This window comes from Xenia sp. Carnegie-2017, unplaced genomic scaffold (assembly GCF_021976095.1).
Source record: "Xenia sp. Carnegie-2017 unplaced genomic scaffold, XeniaSp_v1 HiC_scaffold_23, whole genome shotgun sequence".
NCBI classification, from domain to species: domain Eukaryota; kingdom Metazoa; phylum Cnidaria; class Anthozoa; order Malacalcyonacea; family Xeniidae; genus Xenia; species Xenia sp. Carnegie-2017.
In genome coordinates, this window is record NW_025813486.1 from 18,566,517 (window position 1) to 18,589,878 (window position 23,362).

Genomic DNA, 23,362 nt, shown 5'->3' on the forward strand with positions numbered 1-23,362 from the left:
ACGAAAAGTAATCCGGTATCTAACCAATCCGGTATCTTGTGAACAGGGCCTGAATTCGAAATAAAACTTGTTAGTGGCGTATCTAGCGGTTTCATTATTTTGTGTGTCTCAGCCTTTGGTTGCGATAAAAAATTTCCACCTCATGAAATATATGTCCATCGTGTTTTTATCATAGAAAATTGTTACGGTTATTTTAGTGCTTGTTTTCTGACTGTTGACAATAAAGATTTTTGATGATTTCGATTGATATTAATCTCATTTTACTTTTCGCTTTGTGTTTAATGCCTTTCTAGCTATATGTTTGTGTTTATCGTGAAGCTCATTTCATAAAACTTTTGTAATTCTGTTTAAGAAGCTTGGGTAAATGCAGAGCGTATGTGAATGAGAAGTCACTGTCATAATAAACAAATCGTGTTTAGAATGAACATTATAAAGTACACCGACAATATTTATCACATTGACATATTGATGGTTGAATGGAGAATTTTAGTGGACAAAAATTTGCGGTTGCGTGAGAAAATTGTAAAGATAACAGTTCTTGGTGTTCGGCACTTAACACCCACCTTTAATGCATTTCATTGTTTGTTGCAAAAATGACATTCCGCTTTTTTCGCCATGAGAGCTAAGAATTTCATATGTGAATATTAATGATTTGGAATAACATTTTCATACGTCATCATTTGGATGGAAACAGTCATGAATTAAATGGATTTTCTTGGGTGGGAGCAGGGAGTATCATCCCAAAGTTTCATATTTTTTGTCTCTCTAAATAAAACATTAACCTCAATAAGAAATATTTTTACCCTCAAATTTTTGCAAAACAAATCTCTAGTACAGTTGAGCTGAGTTTTGTTGTCTGGAGCTCAAATTTGGCTTAAAAAATAATTAGGTTTGTATTGCAGGCAGGGTCGCCTCCCAGTCCCATCTATTATAGTTTAGTGTGCTCAACAGAACATGAAATTTTAAACATAAATTCTTTTCAGTTTCATTCACATTGACACTGTATGCAATATGGAGTTTGTACCAACGTGGCGACCGATATTACAGCACTCTATTATTGCCACATTTTGATTAAATTTCGCTGGTCAATTTCATTGAGCACAACTATCAGTCTCTAACGGTGATGGAAGCAAGAATAAAATCAGCTTTGAGCATAGTTGTGGATGTTTGGGAAGGCAAAAATGAAACATATTTTGTTGATGGATTCAAGGACGAATTGAAGACACTACGCGAGAATTCGTCAAGAAATCTTTGCAAGGATTCGCCAAGAAATCTTCGCGACAGTTTTTTGCACTTTCAAGAGGGAGTTGTGAAGCTAAAAGTTTTGGAAGGGCGTGCTGCAAAGCAACCATCGTCGTTAACACCGGAAACAACAACATCGTTATCTCAATCTAAAACGCGCTTTGAGCTAGCTGGAAAGAGAGCGAAAGAAGCATTGGAGGATGGGTCTTTAAGCATCGAAGATAAGATAACAGCAAGCAAGATTCGCATAGCAAGCGCTATTCTTCAACACTTGGATAAATGTGAGTTAGCGACAAGAGATTTGTTGCGATGCCTGAATGAATTAAACTCATCGGTTGTCGCGGAAGTAAAGGCCAAATCTCAAAAAAACTTAAGAGACGAAATCCTTGACAGTGTAATACATATCAACGTCAATTTGGCCGATTTCATATTTAATCACACTTACAAGAGAATGTATGTTATGGAATGGCCCTTGATTCAATATGGCAAGCAGTTGATTCATCCTTTCTTTTTCAAGAACATCAATGAAATTACTGCCACGTCACTACCTTGGTACACAACTGACCTTCGTAAGAATATTGATTTCTTGAAGAAGAAAATGATCGTAAACAGGGAAGGGGAATTACTTGTTTTTGATGGAAATGAATTGCAAAAGCTTGACAGCAATAGCGAGAAGTTTCAAACATGGTGTACAGAAGGTCTGAATGTTGAAAATAGACAAGTTGAATGCATGAACGTTGATGAAAATGGCATGGTATATCTACTTTTATATGGTAAAGACCATCCAAATGGCAATTATGTGTTGAAACTTTGTTTGGAAAACAGAATTGTTCAAAATTGTTCTTTGCATTTTCTTAATGACGAAAACTTTAGTAAGATTTTTCTAGCTGCCACGCGCAATGACAAAGTTATCCTTGCTACAGTTAAAAGTTCAGAACGCAAACGAAGTGAAATTAATATATATGTGTGTGACAGTAAAGGTAAACATATTAAGTCGTTTGTACCAAAAGTTAAACGTAAACCAGTTGATGATGAAGTGAAAAGTTTGTCCATTTCATCCTGTGAAAATATAGCAATTTTGACAAATGCATCTGGCCAATTTTACCAACTCATCTTTTTTAAGTTGGATAAAACGTTTGTCAAAAAGATAAAATTTCATCCACAAGTTGAAGAAATCAACGCATACACTCGAGTCATTTACACTCCCTTTGACAACACTATCAAAGGTTTTTATTTTAAAGAGGACAAATCACAGCTTGTTATTGAAACTTTTTCTATTGAAACCAAAAAAATAAAATGGTTTGTAATGCTGAAGAATACAGGATATTGTTCAGAATTATTTGATGGTTTGTTTCCTCTTGTTCATCATGCAAATGGAAAGGTGGCTTTGCTTTCAAGTAAAAGTATAATTTACATAATCAAAGGGAGCAGTGAGCATGATGCCATGGAAGTGAACTTGGAATGGAAAGGTATTTATAAATTAAAGACAGATTTAGTCTCAAGTTTGAAGAAAGGTTTGAGTGATGGATATTTAAGGGAAGAAACCAAAACATTTTTTGTTAACTCCAAAAGATCACTCATTTGAAATAACTGACTGCTATACAACTGCCTACGACTCATAAATTTTGAACAGATATTCTTTAGCAAATCTAAATTTCAGGTCAAACCAGGGGCGGATTCAGCTATAGGCAAAATAAATTACTTCAGCTTAATTATTGGGTAATATTTATTCTTTAGAAATTCATAACCGATTACTTTTATATAAAGGTATTTTAAATTTAAAATTAGTGGTTATAATTTATTTTGCCTAACCCTGGATCAGCTACTAGCTCAAATATTATTGTATTTGTCTACATGACATTTTTATATCATTTTCTTTTGGGATTATGTCCCCCTAGTTTATAGACATGAAGTAAAACTGATGGCACTGGACGATTATGCTTTACTTAAATGAATGTGTTTCCACTCTATTTCTTTGTGTTTGATTGTTAAGATATTTTAATATTTCTTTAGAAACCAATTCCCCGCATGCAAATACTTCAGGTAAGTCATCACAAAACATTGCAAAAATCAAGCAATTCAAAATATACTCTTTAGTTTTGTTTATATTACTGGCCTGGAAATGACCTATGAGTGAGAGCAGTTTACATGGCAACCAATCTAGGCCAAAATATTCCTAAATGTCTGGCCTAAATATTCTCTTGCAAAGCTATTTAGTTACTTGTAACTATGTCCATTGAAAATTTAAAAAAATAATTTCATCAACATAGCCAGTTTGGCATAAATAACATTATTTTTGAATGTTAAAAAATTAAAGTCATCAAGTTCAGCTTCAATTCTTTTTTCATTCCACAAAGAATTCAAGAACCAAATTTTAACATCTGCCAAAATTTCTAACAGTTCTTGGTAGTACAACAGTCACTATTTAGCAATATCAAATCAACTGTTTACATTTATATCTAAAAGAACTAATATTGGCTAGCTGCCATTATTGGCTCTATTAATGCAGCTGTCATCTAAACTAGTAAATGCATTTACACTAATACAGTAACATACCCTTCCCTAACTAAAACTGTGTGCAATACTGGGCTTGAAAAGTCAGTCCCAGGTCAGGGCCGCATTGAAGTGTTTTAGGTCCCTGGGCACAAACGTATTGGGTTTGGATTGTCCATATCATTGTTTTACAAGAGCGGATTTTTTTTGGTCCATATTTTCCTGGCAGTTGCAGTTGCATTTTTCTATAATTGATTATGTTTATCTCAGCAGCATTTGTTTTCGTATTGTTTGGTTGTTTTTTAAATTCCATCTCATTTTGAAATAAATATTTTTGGGTTAAAAAAATCCCAGTGGTCCCATTGGTTAATGTGGCACTGTACTAGGTCACTCTTGAATTGTTCAATGTTTACACCAGCTACTTGGTCCCAGGTCAGCTATAAACCTGTAAGTAGTATAAACATGGCTTTGGAGAGCCTGGTGAACAACATGTCATGTTCTCCCACAAAAGTTGCTAAATCTGTTTCATTTCTCTTCTGTTTGATGTTATTTTTCAATTCTACAAGGTGGTTGTATTAAATAATTGCTCTGTACTACTTTAGTTATGCCACTTTTTTTATTAACGACAAATCTTCTGCTGTATTTTCTGTACTGTCATGAATGTTACCAGAGAAATGAAGTCTTAATTTTTTCCAGTACTCGTTTGCTTTGAGTTGAATCAAATTTCTTTAATACATTAATTAAATGTTTTGATGAATGATTTATTGCATGCGAAGCAGAACTTTGTTTATCATTGGGTCACGAGAATATTGATTTGATTTCACTTTCTTTAACCATAAGCAGTGACGTGATGTTAAGATTTAGAGTAAGTATCCATTGTGTGGACGGTTATTACCAACAATCATGAAAGTTTTGGGAAGAATAGTGACTTTATTGTTTCTATTTACAACATAGATTGCTATAGATTTGGACATAGATTGCTATAGATTTGGACATAGATTGCTATAGATTTGGACATAGACTCCTATAAATAGAAACTTGAACATTTTTTCTCTTTTAAATTATGTATAATGAAGAGGTAACAGAGAATGGACATGAAGAACCTCGAAATAATGAACAGGAAAACGTGCAGGAAGAGCAACGTGAAGACTTACAGCAAGAGTTCGTGGAGGAGCAACAAGAAGATGAACCACCTGAAGATACTTCTTCCGGTATGTGTATTGATTTGACTTTATTTATTAAATCATCGAAAGTTTTTTATAATCGATCACGAAAACAGCAGTTATTCTTGTTTTTTTTTCTGGTTTTGTTGTTTTGGTCTATGCCCCCAATTTACTAACATGGTTTTTCAAGCCCGTTTGCATTGATTTTGTTGTTGATATTTGAGTGATTCATTACAAGCAGAAATCAGGAATACATAGAATAGAAATGTAATTAATAGAAAAAATAGTTCATGGCTTCCCGTATAACATAACATGTGCTAAGATAACATCAATACTTCATGCAATAATATTATAGTGTAACATTACATCATCAATAATACTTCATATTGCTAACACTCCCACTTAATGTGCACTATAAATGTTCTTTAAGAATTACGAATTCTTAAACTAAAATTTCTTTGACACCTAACATGTCTCGAAAGTTTTGGAATGTTTGCTTTGGTAAACTTTTCGTCATAACATCCGCTAACATCTGATCTGTACTACAGTATTGAACAATAATGGAATTATCGTTGACCTTTTCTCTAACAAAATGATACGCAACGTCAATATGTTTAGTGCGATTGTGAAATCGTGGATTCCTCGAAAGTTCAATTGCCCCTTGGTTATCTTCGTTCAGTATAGATGGTTGATCTTGATTTATTCCAATATCCGCTAGTAAACGTCGTAACCATATGATTTCTTGTGTTGCATAACTTAGTGCAACATACTCAGCTTCAGTCGAAGATCTTGCAACACAAGATTGTCGCTTGCTGCTCCAGCTGACGGTTGACTCGTTTATCTGGAACACGTATCCTGATGTAGATCTTCTTGTATTTACATCACTTGCCCAATCAGCATCTGAATATCCAACCACTTCGCATGTTGAATCTTTGCTTTGAAAACAAGACCATAATTGATTGTGCCTTTTAGGTATCTCAACACTCTTTTTGCTCCCTGCCAATGCTCCTTTCCTGGCTTTGACATAAATTTTGAAAGAATACCTACAGCAGATGCCAAGTCAGGTCGAGTTGCCGTTGTCACGTATGTCAAACATCCGATAAGTTTTTGATATTCATGAATATTTGTTGCGGTCTCTTCTTCGGGCAGATTCTGAAAATGTTTTCCAGGTTCTAACGGTGTTGAAACAGGTTTGCAATGTTCCATGTTGAATCGTTTCAAGATTCCTTCCAAATATTTTGATTGACTAATTGTCAATTTTCCCCCTTTTTCTGTCTCGTTTGATCAGCATACCAAGGACATGTTTGACTTCATTTAAATCTTCAACTTTGAACTTTGATGCAATGGCTTTCTTCTCCACCTTCAGCATTTTCGTAGAATTGGAAAATAGGAGAATATCATCAACATGAATAGATAGTATCACGAAATTCACATTTCCATCTTGCTGTTTAATAGATTTCACGTACAGACATGGATCACAGCTCATTTGATTGTATCCTTTTGATTTCAGGTATTAGTCAATGGCGTTGTTCCAACATTTGGCTGTTTTAAACCATAGATGCTTTTTGTCAATTTGCAGACATAGTCAGGATGCTTCTTACTAATATAACCTTCAGGTTGTCGCATATAAATTTCTTCATTCAAATTTCCTTGTAAAAACGCTGTTTTGACGTCCATTTGGTGAACTTCCCAATCTTTTGCATTCGCTAAAGCTAACAACGATCGAACAGTTGTATTTCGTATGACGGGTGAAAATACTTCATGATAGTCGACACCTTCAGCTTGTGAATAGCCTTGTGCAACTAGGCGAGCTTTATATCTCTGTATTTCTCCATTTTCGTCTCTCTTCATCTTGAAAACCCATCGGCTTCCAACAATATTCCTATTATCTGGTAATGGGACAAGTTCCCAAGTATCGTTCTCGATAAGTGAATGAAATTCGGAGTCGGTTGCTTTTCTCCAGTCATGTCCATGTTCTCCAGAATAGGCTTCGTTGATGTTTGCTGGTTCGTTGATTTCCGCAGTTAAATCATTGGCGATGTAGCATTCTTCATCAAACCTTTGGGAGGTCTTCTTTGTCTCCTTTCACCAATGTTTTGTACTTCGTTCATAAATCTCTCCTCGTACGTTACTCCCACTGGCTCGTTATCGTTGATTTCTGCATCCATGTTGACGTTTTCGATAATTGGATTCAAATCAAAATCTTTACCTGCTTGCGTTGGGGTTTCTTCGATAATCACCGGAACATTTTGCTCTTTCTTTTGATCAAATGCAGTCAATGGTCTTTTGTCTTCACCAAAGTCATGGAATTGTGTTTCCACAAACATTGCATCACGGCTACGGATGAATTTCAATCCAATAGGGTCATAAAACTTGTACCCTTTGTTCCGTCAGGGTATCCCACAAAAGTAATTTCCGGGATTTTGGGTCTAACTTCTTACGCTGGTTCTCTGGAATATGTACATAGCTCACACAACCAAATACTCGTAGATTAGCTACATCCGGTTTTCTTCCATATAGACATTCGTATGGAGTCATATCCTTTACTGATGTTGTAGGACTTCGATTACGTAAATAGACGGACGTATTTACAGCCTCAGCCCAAAATTCATTTGGCAAATGTGAATGAGACAGCATAGAACGAGCAGATTCAACAATGGTACGGTTCATTCTTTCTGCAATGCCGTTTTGCGCCGGATTATGAGGTACACTTAACTGATGGATGATACCATTTTTCTTCAGGAAATCTTTAAATTGCTGTGAGCAATATTCCCCACCGTTATCAGATCGTAGGGTCTTGATAGGTTTGCCAGTAATGTTGCGAACATGACTATGAAATTCCTTGAATTTCTCTAAAACTTCGCTTTTCTTCTTTATGAAGTAGATGTACGTATACCTTGAATAGTCGTCGATGAATGTGATGTAGTAGCGCGATCCACCAAAAGAGTTTACAGACATGGGACCACACACATCACTGTGTACAAGCTCAAACGGTTGGTTGGCACGGTAATGGTCATCTTTCGGATAAGAACACCGATGTTGTTTCCCCATCATACATCCCTCGCAGAATGAGATATTTTCATTTACATCACTCATTCCTTTAACCAAATCTCCATTTAACAATTTACGAACATTGTTCATTCCCAAGTGCCCAAATCTGCAGTGCCATAAATGCAAGCTTGAATTTGATGCGTCCTTTGCAATGTTCACATGTTCATGTCCAATCCTTAATTTGTACAATTTTCCTTGTATGTCCCCAACAGCTAGAAGTTTGGAATTACGAGATATCTTACACTTGTTACCTTCAAACATAACAGTAGCTCCAAGTTTTATCATGGCATAGACTGATAGTAGATTCTTGTCCAATTCTGGTAAGTACAATACGTTGCGTAATGATATGTTCTGAACGTGATCATCAAGTATTGCTTTCAAATGATAGGTACCTTTTCCATATGCCAAGATTGATCTATTATCACCGAGATTCACCACCGAGGGTTGCTTGAATGTCACATAATCCGTCAGTGCTTCTCTTTCATATGACATATGCTGGGTAGCACCAGAATCTATGATCCAATCTGATCTTCCAATAAGTTCAGATCCATTGCTTATCAAGGCTTCATCCTCATGCACTTCGTCATCTTGTCCTTCGGCACAATGCGCTTGAGTGTTTCTGTTTGCACCATTCTTAGTTTTCTTGTTTGGACAGTCACGAGCATAGTGTCCTTTCTCTTGACAATTGTGACATTTTCCTTGAAAAGGTTTTCTGTTGCTTCCATCGTTCTTCCCTTGTTTATTATTTTTATCACCACGATTCCTACCACGAATAAAATTTCCTCTATGAGCAGAATATGCATCTTCCTTAGTATTCTTCAAATCATTAGTACGGTCCACATCATTCAGAATTAAGTTCTTTACTTTTTCAAAAGAGATCTCTGTTTCTCCCATGGCATCTAAGGCTGTTATTAATGGTTTGTATTGCTCAGGTTAGCTAGCTAACAGAGTCATAGCCAATTCTTTGTCACCACGCTGACTCCCATTTCCTTGAGTTGCTCATGCAGCGATTTGAGATGGCTGATGTGTTCAAGCACACTATCTCCAACATGGTATTTACAGGAATAATACTGTTGGCGTAGTCTCACCTTCTGAAGAAGTGATTCTCGTGCGAATTGATTTCTAATTTCATCCCATGCCTCCTTGGCAGTTTTCGTATCTCGCAAGTGGATCTGTTGCTCGGGCTCGATGGCCAAACAGATGTATGTCCACGCTTTCTTCGCAGCCGAGTTAAACTTCCTTCGCGTTTCAGCACTAGCATCCTCATTTGGAAATCCAGCTGTTCCCTCCGCATGCTCGAAAAGATCCAGACTTTCCAAATACAGCTTCATGTTGAAAACCCATGAGCGGTAATTACTGCCGTTCAGTTTCGCGAACCCTAACGCATTCGACATATCCGACGTGGCCATGCTTAAATTTCGACTATATAACCTTTTTTATTTTTATTGCAATGCTTTTTAACTCAAATACTGACCTTCTACGTCCTGGGCTCATAACCTGTTGATATTTGAGTGATTCATTACAATCAGAAATCAGGAATACATAGAATAGAAATGTAATTGATAGAAAAAATAGTTCATGGCTTCCCGTATAACATAACATGTGCTAAGATAACATAAATACTTCATGCAATAATATTATAGTGTAACATTACATCATCAATAATACTTCATATTGCTAACATTTGTCTATCTCAAGTCTTTAGAACTCTCCTCGTCAGTCATTTATTACATACTCGCGCGTATGTTCTGCTTATTACCAACAATCATGAAAGTTTTGAGAAGAATAGTGACCTTAATGTTTTTATTTACAACATAGATTGCTATAGATTTGGATATAGATTGCTTTAGATAGAAACTTGAACATTTTTTTGTCTTTTAAATTATGTATAATAAAGAGGTAACAGAGATAAGACATGAAGAATCTCGAAATAATGAACAGGAAAACGTGCAGGAAAAGCAACGTGAAGACTTACAGCAAGAGCTCTTGGAGGAGCAACAAGAAGATGAACCACCTGAAGATACTTCTTCCGGTAAGTGTATTGATTTGACTTTATTTATTACATCATCGAAAGTTTTTTATAATCGATCACGAAAACAGCAGTTATTCTTGTTTTTTTTTCTGGTTTTGTTGTTTTGGTCTATGCCCCCAATTTACTAACATGGTTTTTCCAGCACGTTTGCATTGATTTTGTCTATCTGAACTTTCTAGAACTGTTCTCAGTCTTTTATTACACCTCGCGCGCGTGCGGGCGGTCATTTTGAAGAGATTATTGAAACATATTAATTAAGACCCAAATACATCATCACATAAACACGTAATTACATGAGAGCGGGGGTAGCTCGCTTAACGCGCTGGGCCAGTCCATGTATACAGGGGGAACTCTGTAAATGAGGTAACTCGCTTCAAAGAATTGAAGTTTACGCTAACTCCCTCGATCCCTCTCCCCCACTGAGCTGAATGTTTCCAAATTATTTGTGCACACACTACGCGTTTTATTGAAGAAATGTAGCAAAGACGACGAATGAGAATGTCTGTATTAGCAGAACGAACTTGCCCAGAATCCCCTGAAAGAAGCCTAAATCCTCTTGAACCTTGGTACGCAGAAATCCCCAGAAACCATCCAAAAGCTATCCTTCGAACAGGTTCTGCTATTTAGGGAATGATGTCCGTCAATTAATTAGAGTTTTGTAGACATATCAACAGAATTTATGTTCGTGGGCATATCGCAGCGTTATTGCTACCTGGGAGCTAGTTTGCCTCATGTAATCAGGTTAATTTTAAGATGGTCACCACTGTGCTTAGTGAATTTTGAATCGTATAAGGAAAAGGATATCAACGACATTGAAAGTAATCACGTATATTAATAGCATTATAAATGGTTAACTATTTACAATGCTTGTTGTACATCTAGGAAATCACGATGCTACAGTAGTGAGTGATGTTGCCGAAGATAGTGATCGCCGGGGAATTTCTGAAATAATATATCCTGTATGGCTGGAGCTTGGTAGAATGCTGGGCATACCTGAGGAAAATTTACAAGGTAGCATTGCTGTTGTTATCTAATTGTATATACGTAAAGAAATTTGGAGAATGTTTTAAAGACTTTTTTCTTTCGCTCAAAGAGAACTTTCCTTGCCAAGTTTTCAGAAAAAATAATTGATCTATTTATGAAGTTTGGAGCACTTATTTTCAATTTGTGAAGAGTATCTTAATAAACATCGCAAATATGCATCTTATATATCGGTTGCGCATCCTCGTTTATTTAACTGTGATAGTTTCTCTTTTAAAGTATACGTTAGAAAATGTGTCACTTCGCTTAAGGATTCTGTTCAACACCAACATTAGCATTTCGATGTAGATATAATAAATTTTTGAACGGTGAGCCAGGAAAGCTGTCAAATTTCTTCGCTTGCAGTAAGTTTCACCAATAATAAAACGAACATCGTTCCGAAAATAAACAAATTTATAAAATAAAAAATCGACAACTGCACAAAAGTACTAATACGTATCCAATGTTTGACTAATAAGCATTCTCATTTTATAACAGGTTGTTTTATGTTTATGTATACGATGCTCTTCTCGAATTATGATAAAACATTTTGGAACCTTGCTTTGGCGGCTTACCCATGAAACGTTTGTTTGTCAATCAGCTGACTTTATATTCATCTCAATGTTAATGATAGAAAATTCTTCATTCATCGAAACCATACACTTACAGGCCAATATTTGCACAATAAAATCTGAGAACCATCGCCACTACACAGAACTGTTTGGATTCGCTTTCTAATACAGTCATCACATTGATAAATTATATAGCTAAACAGTTTGCCATCAAAAATTAACTGCGAATAGAAATACGTCAAGGATACTTGCTTCTTGGAATATGTTTCACAAATTATTATAACTCACTTGGTTTATTATATTTATACATTGGTTTATCAAAAACGCGCAAGCATGAATACATAATATAAAGCAGAATCATTCTGTATAATACCACAATACCTATATTTTTGATTATTAATGGCTAATATTGTTGATCAATTCTTTGTACAGCTTTTACGCTCACTTAAAATGTATAAAAAACATATTCTACATGTCGTACAACTAGAACACGCATACATTGACAGTCCTGTGTACAATACTATTTCTTTCGATGATGACGTAGCTAATAAATTTAAGACTAATGATAAGGTACTCAGATATTTCGATCAATTAAAAAAATCTAAAACTTTTGATATAGGTTCCTGAATAAATATGCTTCGTTCAAGCATTAATACAGACGTCACATTATTTTTAACACCTAATTACACCTTCAGCGAGTTTTTTTTTTGGACCGAGAAAAATTATTCACTGGATATTGTTGATATTACAAAAAGCTGGCACGATACTCAGATTGTAACAGTAATTGTTCAATAAATTCAAAGAAGTCGTCATAAATTGGTTAAATTAAAGAACTCTTAAAACTTTAACATTTATTAAAACTTTTACGTTCATTAATATAATGATTTTTGAAAACCTATTATTGCTATGGAGAACGCATTGTGAGTTTTATGTGACACAAAAATGAAATTTTGGAAAAATCATTAGCCAATTAACTTACGTATAGCAGGATAGAAAATATGGGGTTTGCTATGCCATTGATTCAAAGGCAAACGCTGAAAGTAGAACTTGTGCAAAAAAAAAAGTCACGAACAGTTTCTTTCAGTTAAAGTTAATGTGTTTTTTGGTTTGCAACTTTCTCAACATTTTGCTTCCGAAACATTTTCTACCTTAAGACCGTTTTAAACAATATTCCATATTCTTCTAGAACTTGAAAATGTAACGAAGAACAATAAAGTTTTTAGAGAAAAGTTCCTTGACGACGATTACAACATTCGAGATGAAATTGTCAATACCCTCCGAAGGTAAAGTTTTTATATTTTGTTATCTTCCATAACTAAAAAAAAAATGATGCATTTTCAGTCATAGCAACATTTTGCGAGGTGGAGATTTAGTTCATCATATTGTTTAGGCATTTGATCTTAACAAACAATTAGTTCACAATTAATGGATGAGGTTGAGCATGATATCAAGAATTATTCAAACAGAGGTCAATATTACCTACCGAAGCAAAGCTCTGGCTGATAACATTGACCAAGGTCTGAATATTTCTTGATATCATGCAAAAACCGAATTCAATAGTTGTTTTATTATACAATAATAAATACAGAAGCTTTCATAAAGTTTTCTGTGCTTTGAAAATAATTTTTTCGGTTCCATGTCGTCTTTTCCCGTAAGCATTCGATGACAACTTTCCTGACTGACAGTGTAACACTCCCCGTGTATTTTTACGTATTTATTTTCAATAGTTCAAGCGAAAACAGTTTGTAAACTCCTGCAAAGCTTAAGCGAGATGCTGCCATTTTTTGTTTACAATTTTCTAATGAACCATTACGTCATCTACAGATAGTATTCAGTATTTTTCACGTGGAAAAAAAACATCGAGAATTTTTCTGTTGCCTTTTATCCAATCACAATTAAGAATGCACGGTCAGTATTCACTTGATGCGTAAATACTGACCGTGCAATCTTGATTGTGATTGAATAAAAGGGAATTTTGTTTTCCAAGGGTCTCATTATTTCCTTAGATGAATTCAAGGAAATTATTGTTTGAGACTCGAGAAAAAACAAAACTCATTATTTGTCGAGGGCTCCCGCATTAAGTTTTTGGTTACATAGAAACAAAGATAATAAATTTCAAATTTTTGACCCCTTTTCAATATAATCAGCGTCTTTCGGGGGAGATCAAAATGAGCTGGCAACAATATCAAAATGCTGTCAAGGTGACCACAGTATTTTTCTTCGAGTGTTTTCTAAATCCTTTCTTTCTATTAATAGTTGAGTTTTGTCGTTTAATAGCTCGAGAAATGTTTTTTAGTTTTCAGCTCCATAGCTGTTTTATTTGTTATGATATTAAATTGAGCGGGAAAACATTTTTCACTTGTCTCCGTGTGTGTGTGATGGTGAGGGACATTGCATTTGTTTTAAGTCACGAGACTAAAAATTATTCAATCACATTTAACATACACAGCACCAATACAACCGTGTTTAAGAATTATTTTTGAAAGATGAAGAATTATTAGGCTAGTTAATGTTTATCGTTACTTTCTATAAAGAGTTTTTCCCTTTTTGAAATGTCTATGTTAAATTTAGATTTATCAATAAAGAATACAGATCACACTCTTCATTACAAGTCATGAGTGGTTTTTAAGTATCCTCTCCGTGCTGGTGTTAACTACCGTTATGTTGGCAAAAACACTTGCCATTTCTTAAAAAAAAAACATCTAAAAAAACTCACACATTCACCTCAATACAAGAGCAACAACGACAAATCTTGTTAGGACTCCAAAACTCTTCTTTCTCTTCAAAATTTTAAGGAAGAGCGACAGCATAATATGTAACACGGACAAATAATCAGCTTCACTTTCTTATATTTATTTATTTTGCCCTGTTTAGTGTCGTGCGGATAAAAGGACCTGTTGCAACAGCTGTTCCAAATCAAGAGATACCTTATGAACATTTATATATCACAGTTGATGAACAGGATAAAATGTTGGAAGGCAGGATAAAAAGAAGGATTGATTCTCAGTTTGGATGGGACGCGTCAAGATTCATCGAATTCCGAACTTCATCATCGAAACCATTAAAGTCAAAATATTATGGTCATCTTCGTTTATCAAATACGTCTCGAGATATTAGTGATAACATTTGTTGTAGCTGTGAGCTGACAATGTTCTGTCGTAAAGATGAAGACTATTTCGCCTTGACCTGTGCACATGTAGGTTGTGTCAGTCACCAAAAGGAATATCTGGAAAGGGATTTTTCGACAATAACTGATATTGTTAAAGCCAGAAATAACAATGATTGTAACAAATATTTCTACCAACCGCCCAATTGTGAAGAGGAGAAACAACTGGGTACCTTTCCATGCGATACGGTTAGTAAGTTTAATGGTGAGACCGATTTCATGTCTATTCCAGTTGGAAAGAAAGAAGATTTTCAGCGTCTCGGTGGGGATGATATGGAGAATCTTGCATTAAGATTAAAAGAAATGAACAAAGAGCTTTATGAAAGATTACGAAATGGCCAGGGTTTTGTCGAAGTTCGTACAAGTAATCACACCAAGGGCTTCATTAGTGAACGGAGTTGTTTATATTTTGGTGAAACTTTGGAGAAACCGATTTTCAAAAATGCTGTTAAGGTGAAAAGTGATGGCTCTTTTCTCAAGAAAGGTGACTCGGGAAGTCTTGTTTATTTAAAAGATCGAGAAAATGTTTGGCAGCCATTTGCTTATGCCGTTTGCGAAATAAATGATGACGAAGACGATGACGATAGTGATGACGTTGATGGTAATGATGATGATGATGATGATGATGATGATGATGATGATGATGATGATGATGATGATGATGATGATGATGATGATGATGATGATGATGATGATGATGATGATGATGATGATGATGATGATGATATAGGCTCCAAGAGAAGCTATATATGCTTAAAATTGGATAAAGCATTGGAGATATTGGATCTAAGAGATGGGAAGTTCTTTATAGAACCCAAAAACAACAGTTGTGGCTTTTCTTCTGACAAAAGTAATTTACAAAATGCAAAGATATATAACTATTCATTCTTCCATAATCCTTAATATCGAACGTCATTTAGCAAAAAATGTTTCAATTTTTTATAACTTAATAGATATAATCGCTACTGAGGGAGGGTAATCACTTGAGATCAATTGAAAGCAAACAATTTCCACAAAAAGATGTTTTAGATGTATGCTGAAATTTTAATGGCAATCACTTATATCAGTATTTTGCAAAAGCCATAATTCCTTAACGTGGTTTACAATAAGTAAATTTACTTATTTGGCAAAGTCTGCAAGAAATGAGAATTAGTTTCAAGAACACTTATACACTTTGACCAAATGTAAACGAAAAAATTTTTATAAATCCTTTGTAGACCCAATATGCAAGACTTGTTTCTTTTTGGTAGATAAATCGTCCGCACTAATCTATTTTTCTCACTTTTTAGATAGTTTACCTGGTGAAATAATAGATGATGAAAATTGTTATGAGCATCATGCCACTCAACAATTACCAACTGAGTCTGATCTGGAATCATTTCGTTCAAAAGATCAGGCATTTCAAATGCTGTTGCTTTGGGAAAAGGAAAAAGGAAAAGATGCTACTAGAAAAAAATTGGCAGATGCCTTAATCAGTATAGGTCGTCGGGATCTTTCAGAGAAAATATTACCAGGTATTGCCTGTTTCATGAAATACTCAAGCGTTATAAATGAATACTATCGTCATCGACATAAATATGAGTACACAGCAATATTTACTCTTGAATCGTAATTCGACTGTAATTTGTATTATTTTATCTGCAGAGAAAAAGTGCTTAATACTAAAGCGAAAACCGTTATTAGCGCTTATTAAAAAACTTATCATTTCCTTAAATGTAATTTTCACTACAATATCACAGAATAAAAATTAAACAGAAGGCTCACTCAAGTGTGCGCTTCGTCCTAACGTCCTCCATCATTCCAACAAGATACTTAAGATTTTTCATTTGTTTCCAACGACTCCAATCACATGACGTCATTTCTTCACAATGAAATCGAAAATATTTCAATATAAGAATTGACGTCGTATCATTTTAGTGGTTGGGAACAAGTGAAAAGCCCTAAATATCTTGCTGGAATAATGGCTGCCGATATGCACGGCACAACATAAGCGAGAACAAAAACATCAAAGGCTCCGAAACGAGTGACCCTTCTGTATATTCCATATTCTGGGACACTATGTTTATGATCATTTGCATCGATCATCTGGTGATACAAAATAAAGGTAATTGTAAGTTTACCTACGATTGGTCGTTTTTTAGATAAGCACTAAGCGGATATTAAATCAATGAAGGCATCTTGAAAAAAGCTCAGATCGTTTATTTACGTTCTTTTTTCTGTCAGCCTTTTACATCGAAGACAAAACATAACAACTGTTTGAAATCGGTAAACAACATTCGTAATGAAAACGAGACGGAATCGTTTGAAATATCCTGGAATCAGAAGAAAAAAGGAAACTTAAATTTGAGCAGACAACAGCTAAATGTCATCTCTTTGTTAAATATATTAACTGTTCAATCACCTGATGATCGATCACAATGGATCGTGAAACACGTTGCAACGAGGTTAGCACGTGATATCGTTGCAGCGAGGTTTGCACGTGATATCGTTGCAACGAGGTTAGCACGTGATATCGTTGCAACGAGGTTAGCGCGTGATATCGTTGCAACGAGGTTAGCACATGATATCGTTGCAACGAGGTCAGCACGTGATATCGTTGCAGCGAGGTTAGCACGTGATATCGTTGCAGCGAGGTTAGGGCGTGAGGTTAGCAGGAAAGAAACAGTTTCTTAATTCAATTTCTGTCATAGGCAAAACGCGTAATCCTGTCATATCATCAAGGGATAAGGAAGTGTTTTCTTTTAAAAATGAGCAAAAACTCATTTTTAAAAGGAACTCCAGGACAACGTTAAATGACGATGAAAAACGATGGTGTGTTTATGGAATCGTACTTAATCATGTTTTGATCCCAGCTGTTCGACCTTACCTGGAAAATAATATTTTAAATGAGTATGATGAATTAAAGAAATCTCATAATATTCATGTTCAAACGTTTCACAACTTTCCTTCACCAAAATATTCCCTCCGCGATCTGCATTATAAAAACATCAACAATAATGAAACAAAGGATAAGAGGAAATTTAACTATGAAGTTAAGTCACATGTCGACTTTGGAAAACTTTTCCTTCGAAACTACATAGCAAAGTTTAACAGTTACAACAGTTGTAACGCATCAGCAGTGCTTAATTTACTAGAAAGGGTCCCAATTTTTTCCAACCTGGTCCAGAATGTGGCAAAAATCGTTAGAGAAAATAGAAATTCTTGGGCTCACTGTAATGTTAAGGCATGGAACGAAACAGATTTTCAAAACAGAATCGACATTGTGAAGAAACTTGTGAAAGAATTGTGTTTAGAAACTGATGATGAAGTTTTGAATGATATAAATCATTGGAAAGATCAAGGTATATTTTTCATTATTATATCATTGAGTGGGTTTTATTAACGATTTGCAGAACGTATGTAAAAAAAAATAGTTATAACATCTTCATCCAAAACATCCCAGCAATACCAGTATATCAGTATATCGTAAATTTAATATATTTTATCAACACCATTTTAATTACATTTTACAGCTTTGTCATTGTGGACAAGCGATCGTACTTTATGTGAAGAGTTAAAGGATCACATTAACAGACTTTTCAAAGAAGATGAAGAAACGAAATTTGGAAGCGAAGAGTGGAAAAAGTTAGCGCAAGAGACGCTTGACAAATTTTCGAATCGCATTGAAGAAATACATCAGTTAAAAAGACGTGTTGAGAAAGTTGAAGACAAAGTTGAGAAAGTCGAAGACAAAGTTGAGAAAACGCGTAATCCTGTCATATCATCAAGTGATAAGGAAGTGTTTTCTTTAAAAAATGAGCAAAAACGATGGTGTGTTTATGGAATCGTACTTAATCATGTTTTGATCCCAGCTGTTCGACCTTACCTGGAAAATAATATTTTAAATGAGTATGATGAATTAAAGCAATCTCATAATATTCATGTTCAAACGATTCACAACTTTCCTTTATCAAAATATTCCCTCCACGATCTACATTATAAAAATATCAACAATAATGAAACAAAGGATAGGAAAAACTTTGATTATAAAATTACATCACATGTCGACTTTGGAAAACTTTTCCTTCGAAAGCACATGGCAAATTTCAACAGTTACGATTGTTGTAACACATCAACAGTGCTTAATTTACTAGAAAGGTTCCCAATTACCCAAAACCTGGTCCGGAAAGGGGCGGAAATCCTTAGAAAAGATAAAGTTTCTTGGGCTCACTGCAATTTTCAGGATTTTGGTGAAACAGATTTTTGTCAGAAAATAGAAAATATGAAGCAACTTGTGAAGAAATTGAGTTTAAAAACTGAAGAAAAAGTCATGGATGATTTAAATTATTGGAAAGATCAAGGTTTATTTTTCATTATTATATCATTGAGTGAGTTTTATTAACGTTTTGCAGAACGTATGTAACAAAAAATTAGTTATAAAATCTTCATTCAAAACATCCCAGCAACACCGGTGTATCGGTAAATCGTATATTCAATATATTTTATCAATACCATTTTAATTACATTTTACAGCTTTGACATTGCGGACAAGCGATCATACTTTATGTGAAGAGTTAAAAGATCACATTAACAGACTTTTAAAAGAAGTTGAAGAAACGAAATTTGGAAGCGAAGAGTGCAAAAAGTTAGCGCTAGAGATGCTTGACAAATTTTCGAATTGCATTGAAAAAATGGATCAGTTAAAAAGACATTTTGAGAAAGTTGAAGACACAGAAAGCATACTTCAAGACAAAGTTGAGCAACTTTATGAAAGCTATAATAATGGTATATTATTAAAACTACAAAATTTCAAGTTTAGATTTATAATTTAAACACCACAAAACACACTGTTGAAAACCCTAAGCAAACAAAACTATTGAAAAAGTGTGAACAATTTTCAAAATGTTAACAATGAACCATTAGTGCAATATATAGAAATGCATTAAAGAATGAAGACGAGATGTCTTTCAAACAAAACTTACTTTAACATTGTATTTTCATAGATTTCGCCATTTATGACAGCGATATCAATTTACACTACCGAAAATTCGATCAAAAAACAAGAAAATGGTTCATCAACAATTTCTCTGCTTGGTTCGATGAACCTGGAGAATCAAGAGCTTTTGTATTTATGGGCGATGCTGGAGTTGGTAAAACAGTTATGTCAGCCGCTATCGCTCAACGCACTAAGGATGATGGGAAGTTAGGAGCAGTATTCTTTTGTAGACATTTTGATGGTACACGTCGTGATCCAAGACATCTCCTGGCCAGTGTTGCTTATCAGTTAGGTAAACGTTTTCCTGATTATTTGAAATTATTGGGAGGGGTGTCTGGAATACAAAAACGACTAAGCGATGCAAAACTAGGCGTTCAAGAACTTTTTACTAAGTTTTTCGAAGATCCATTATGTAAGCTTGAGACTTTTTCAAAAACTCTCATTGTGATCGATGCTTTAGATGAGGCAGATTATGATTCGAAAAATGAATTTCTTAGTGTTGTAACTTCTCATTTTCCCCAACTTCCACAATGGCTACTTTTCTTTATAACAACACGTCCAGTAGATTACACACAATTTACTTTGAAAAATTACAATCCATGTGTAAAGATTTGTTCAGGAAATGCGAATGATGCTAAGACTTATGAAAGACACGAACAAGATATTCAAACTTTTTTGGAAAATCAAGTCGACTTCACTGATAAATCATTTTCTGCAAAAGAAATTACAAAAAAATGTAAAGGAATGTTTTTGTTTGCACATCATCTTGCCAAAACTCTCAAAGATTCATCTGAAACGGATCTTGAAAAATGCCCTCAAGATATTGATGGTTACTTTCTCAATAATTTTAAACGTATTTATGAGAAAGTTGGAAAAGATTTCTATAAAAAATTGTTAGGTTGTGCAGTGATTGCTCCTTCACCTCTTCCTAGTTCGTTTATTCCATTTCTTTTAAAAAAAGAAAATTTACATCTTGACGAACAAGAAGTAATTGATGCTATTTCACTGTTTTTTTCTTGTGATGAAGAAAAATTCACGTTTCTTCACAATCTTATACCTGACTGGCTCACTGATAAAAAGCGCGCTTCGCGAAAGTTGGTAATAGATAAAACAGCAGCACAAATTTTCTTTAAGGAAATTGTCATCGAACTTTTGACATCATTCCTGGAGAATGGACTACCATTCAATGACTCAGATGAAAATTCCGTTGTCTGTTACATCCTCACAATTGAGTTTCGTTATCTATTTCATCTTTCAACTGAAAACTCTGAATTGTCGAGAATATTTTTTCAGTGTTTTACTAACTATCAATTTCTCAAACAACGAATACAAAGCAGTACATCAGGTATTTTTTCCCTTTTAAATGACATTCACTTTGCAATTGGAAATATTGAGTTAAATGAAGATGAAAAACAAACTGTTAAGGAACTACAGTCTATTCTTGAAAAGAATAGTTTTTATTTGGTAGATAACCCTGATCTTTTGGACTCCTGTCTTTCAAGGTTATCCTCGAAGGTCAGAGAAGCATTTATGTCAAAGCATTAAAACCAATGTAGGTTGCCAAATATTATTTCAAATGAGGACATTAATATTAAGTGTGACGTCTATGCTTATTCAACAGACAGAACTTTGTTGGCAGGAGGAAAAGGAAACGTTCTCCACAAAAATCCACATTCTCTTATGATGGACGGTATTTTGTAAAATTTTCTAATTCTGAACTTAAAATTTTTTCCGCCGATTCCTCTTTCTCCACTTCTGAAATAGTTCATAGACTGGAGAATGGTGAATCAGATTTCCATTTTGTGTTGTTTTCTCCAGACTCGTCCTTGATTCTATTTTCCACCAATAACAAGGATTCTTGTCGTCAAACCATTTACGTCTGGTTTGTGAAACACAAAGTTTCAAAGCTTTTCCTTCCTGAAAAGAATTGGATAGAAGTAGACACTTGTTGTTCTTCGATGAATAACTTCAAAATTATCTTGTGCAGAGGAACATCAATTTCGATATACGACTATGATAAAAATGTAGCCAGTGAACCAACCACGCTTTCTTTTCAATTAGGTAGTAAACATGAGAAGTGTAGCCATTGTATTTTGTCGTCTGACGACAAAATGTTAGCTTGTTGTGTAGAAAATAAAATAATTTTTTATGAGTTGCTAAGTGCTCCTGAAAAAGCATCTCAATTTAAGCATTCATGCATGGTTAAATGTTGCTACTTTATGGGAAGAAACAGATATGTTTTGTTTCAAGATATTGTAGGTTACATGTTCATGTTTGATCTGATTCAATGGAAACTTGTAGCATACTTTAAAGCTGAAGCTTTAGATAAAATTTTTAAACTTACTGATTACAAAATAACTTGTATTCAATATGACGGTAAAATCAATTTTCTCGCTTTTGACGGTTTAAACGATTGGTCAGGCAAAGAATACAATCTACCTTAAAATTTGGATGTGAGCGACTTTGCACCTTATACAAACAGTGACAATGATGAAGACGACTATTGCGATAATAGTGAATTTTGGCAAATGAAATTTGAATAATGTAAGTGACGATGAAATGGTTTAACAATGTAGATTGTAATTTATGTGTGTTGTTAATTTCACTAATAGTGATAATGAAGTCGACAGTACCATCGACAATGTGAAATGTCAGCTGAAATTGTTTTGAACGTCCAGGGCTGCATCGTTGAGATGTTACAAGAAATGAAAACTTTTGTCATAAAAACTCATTTCATTTATTTTTTATGTATAATGACTATAATCTACGCCTCCATCAAAGCATCGATATTTTTCTAAACAAAATAGACAAGGAAAAATTTGCTAAACGAATTTTCATAATCGTATCTTTACCAACTTGGTAAGTGAGGGTTATTGAGAAAGTCAGCTTCTTTACCGGAGGGTGACACAGTCATACAAACGAAATTAATATTTTGCAGTCAGAAGCAAATGTAGATAAATTACATAAACTTATTTAATAACATATTCAAATTTCAAAACATACTTTCACATTATTATGAACGTATATTTTGAAATTAAGATTTTTCTGCTGGTTAAGTCCGCAAATGTTTGCAGTATATTGTATTGTGAAAATATGCCTCCCTCCATACTCCGCGCCTAAATCATCAACCTAAAACGTGCAAAGTTGTTGATAACTTGATCATCTAAGGCAGGTTGAACGAACCTTGGATAACGTTATCCATTGGATAGCAAAAATTTTCAAACTTGTAAAAAAGGTGTTTATATTTTTTTACGACAAAGAAATTCCATAATCTTAAAAACAATGTTTTATTTCAGTGATTGCTTTTTAAGAATCTTATAATTATTGCTTTTCAAAACGTTTTATAAGAGTTAAAAAAATTGCTATCCAATGGATAACACTATCCAGGCTTCGTGCAACCGGCCCCTGTTCCTAAGTTTCTTAAACTTTCTGCGTTTTTCAATAATTCTAAAAAACATTTGCTTGAGAACGTCATCTTAAAATCAAACTTTTTGTGAAGATAACACAACTGTGTTGTGTAATAGTTGAGAATTCTTGATCTAAGAGATTGGGGAAAGTTGATCACAGAGAGATAGAAATGTTATATGTTGTGTAAACATGTAAATTTGTGGTTCTATTTCAGAAAAACATAATAAAAAAACTACCTTT

The 23,362-nt window shown here is 34.4% G+C and overlaps 3 protein-coding genes across 6 annotated transcripts in view; 2 read left to right on the forward strand and 1 right to left on the reverse strand.

The window, feature by feature from the left end:
• Positions 1-23,362, reverse strand: part of LOC124447746 (long-chain-fatty-acid--CoA ligase 5-like) — a 62,572-nt gene that overhangs the window by 14,336 nt on the left and 24,874 nt on the right. The gene's annotated exons all lie outside the window — the stretch shown is intronic.
• Positions 1-23,362, forward strand: part of LOC124447733 — a 117,574-nt gene that overhangs the window by 8,444 nt on the left and 85,768 nt on the right. The gene's annotated exons all lie outside the window — the stretch shown is intronic.
• On the forward strand, positions 1,302-22,541 carry LOC124447730. 3 transcript variants are annotated; one of them, XM_046998709.1, is made up of 12 exons: positions 1,302-2,711; positions 3,256-3,285; positions 4,812-4,946; positions 9,847-9,981; positions 10,864-10,992; positions 12,760-12,856; positions 14,448-15,589; positions 16,029-16,253; positions 17,430-18,080; positions 18,252-18,440; positions 19,441-19,503; positions 19,722-22,541. In XM_046998709.1, exons 1-12 carry the CDS (start codon positions 1,694-1,696, stop codon positions 21,257-21,259), a joined length of 5,352 nt encoding a protein of 1,783 aa, XP_046854665.1. In that variant the 5' UTR covers positions 1,302-1,693; the 3' UTR covers positions 21,260-22,541. The 3 variants fall into 3 exon arrangements, with proteins under 3 accessions (XP_046854665.1, XP_046854667.1, XP_046854666.1); XM_046998711.1 differs by lacking the exon at positions 18,252-18,440 and adding an exon at positions 18,550-19,079 and having other exon boundaries at positions 17,430-17,550; positions 19,252-19,503; XM_046998710.1 differs by lacking the exon at positions 18,252-18,440 and having other exon boundaries at positions 19,252-19,503.

Excerpts from the sequence above, each read along its gene's own strand:
- LOC124447730 (XM_046998709.1), top strand. The coding sequence starts at position 1,694 with ATGTATGTTATGGAATGGCCCTTGATTCAATATGGCAAGCAGTTGATT. Across the intron at positions 12,857-14,447 it reads ATTGTCAATACCCTCCGAAG|TGTCGTGCGGATAAAAGGAC; the intron begins GTAAAGTTTTTA and ends TGCCCTGTTTAG. Across the intron at positions 15,590-16,028 it reads TGGCTTTTCTTCTGACAAAA|ATAGTTTACCTGGTGAAATA; the intron begins GTAATTTACAAA and ends CTCACTTTTTAG.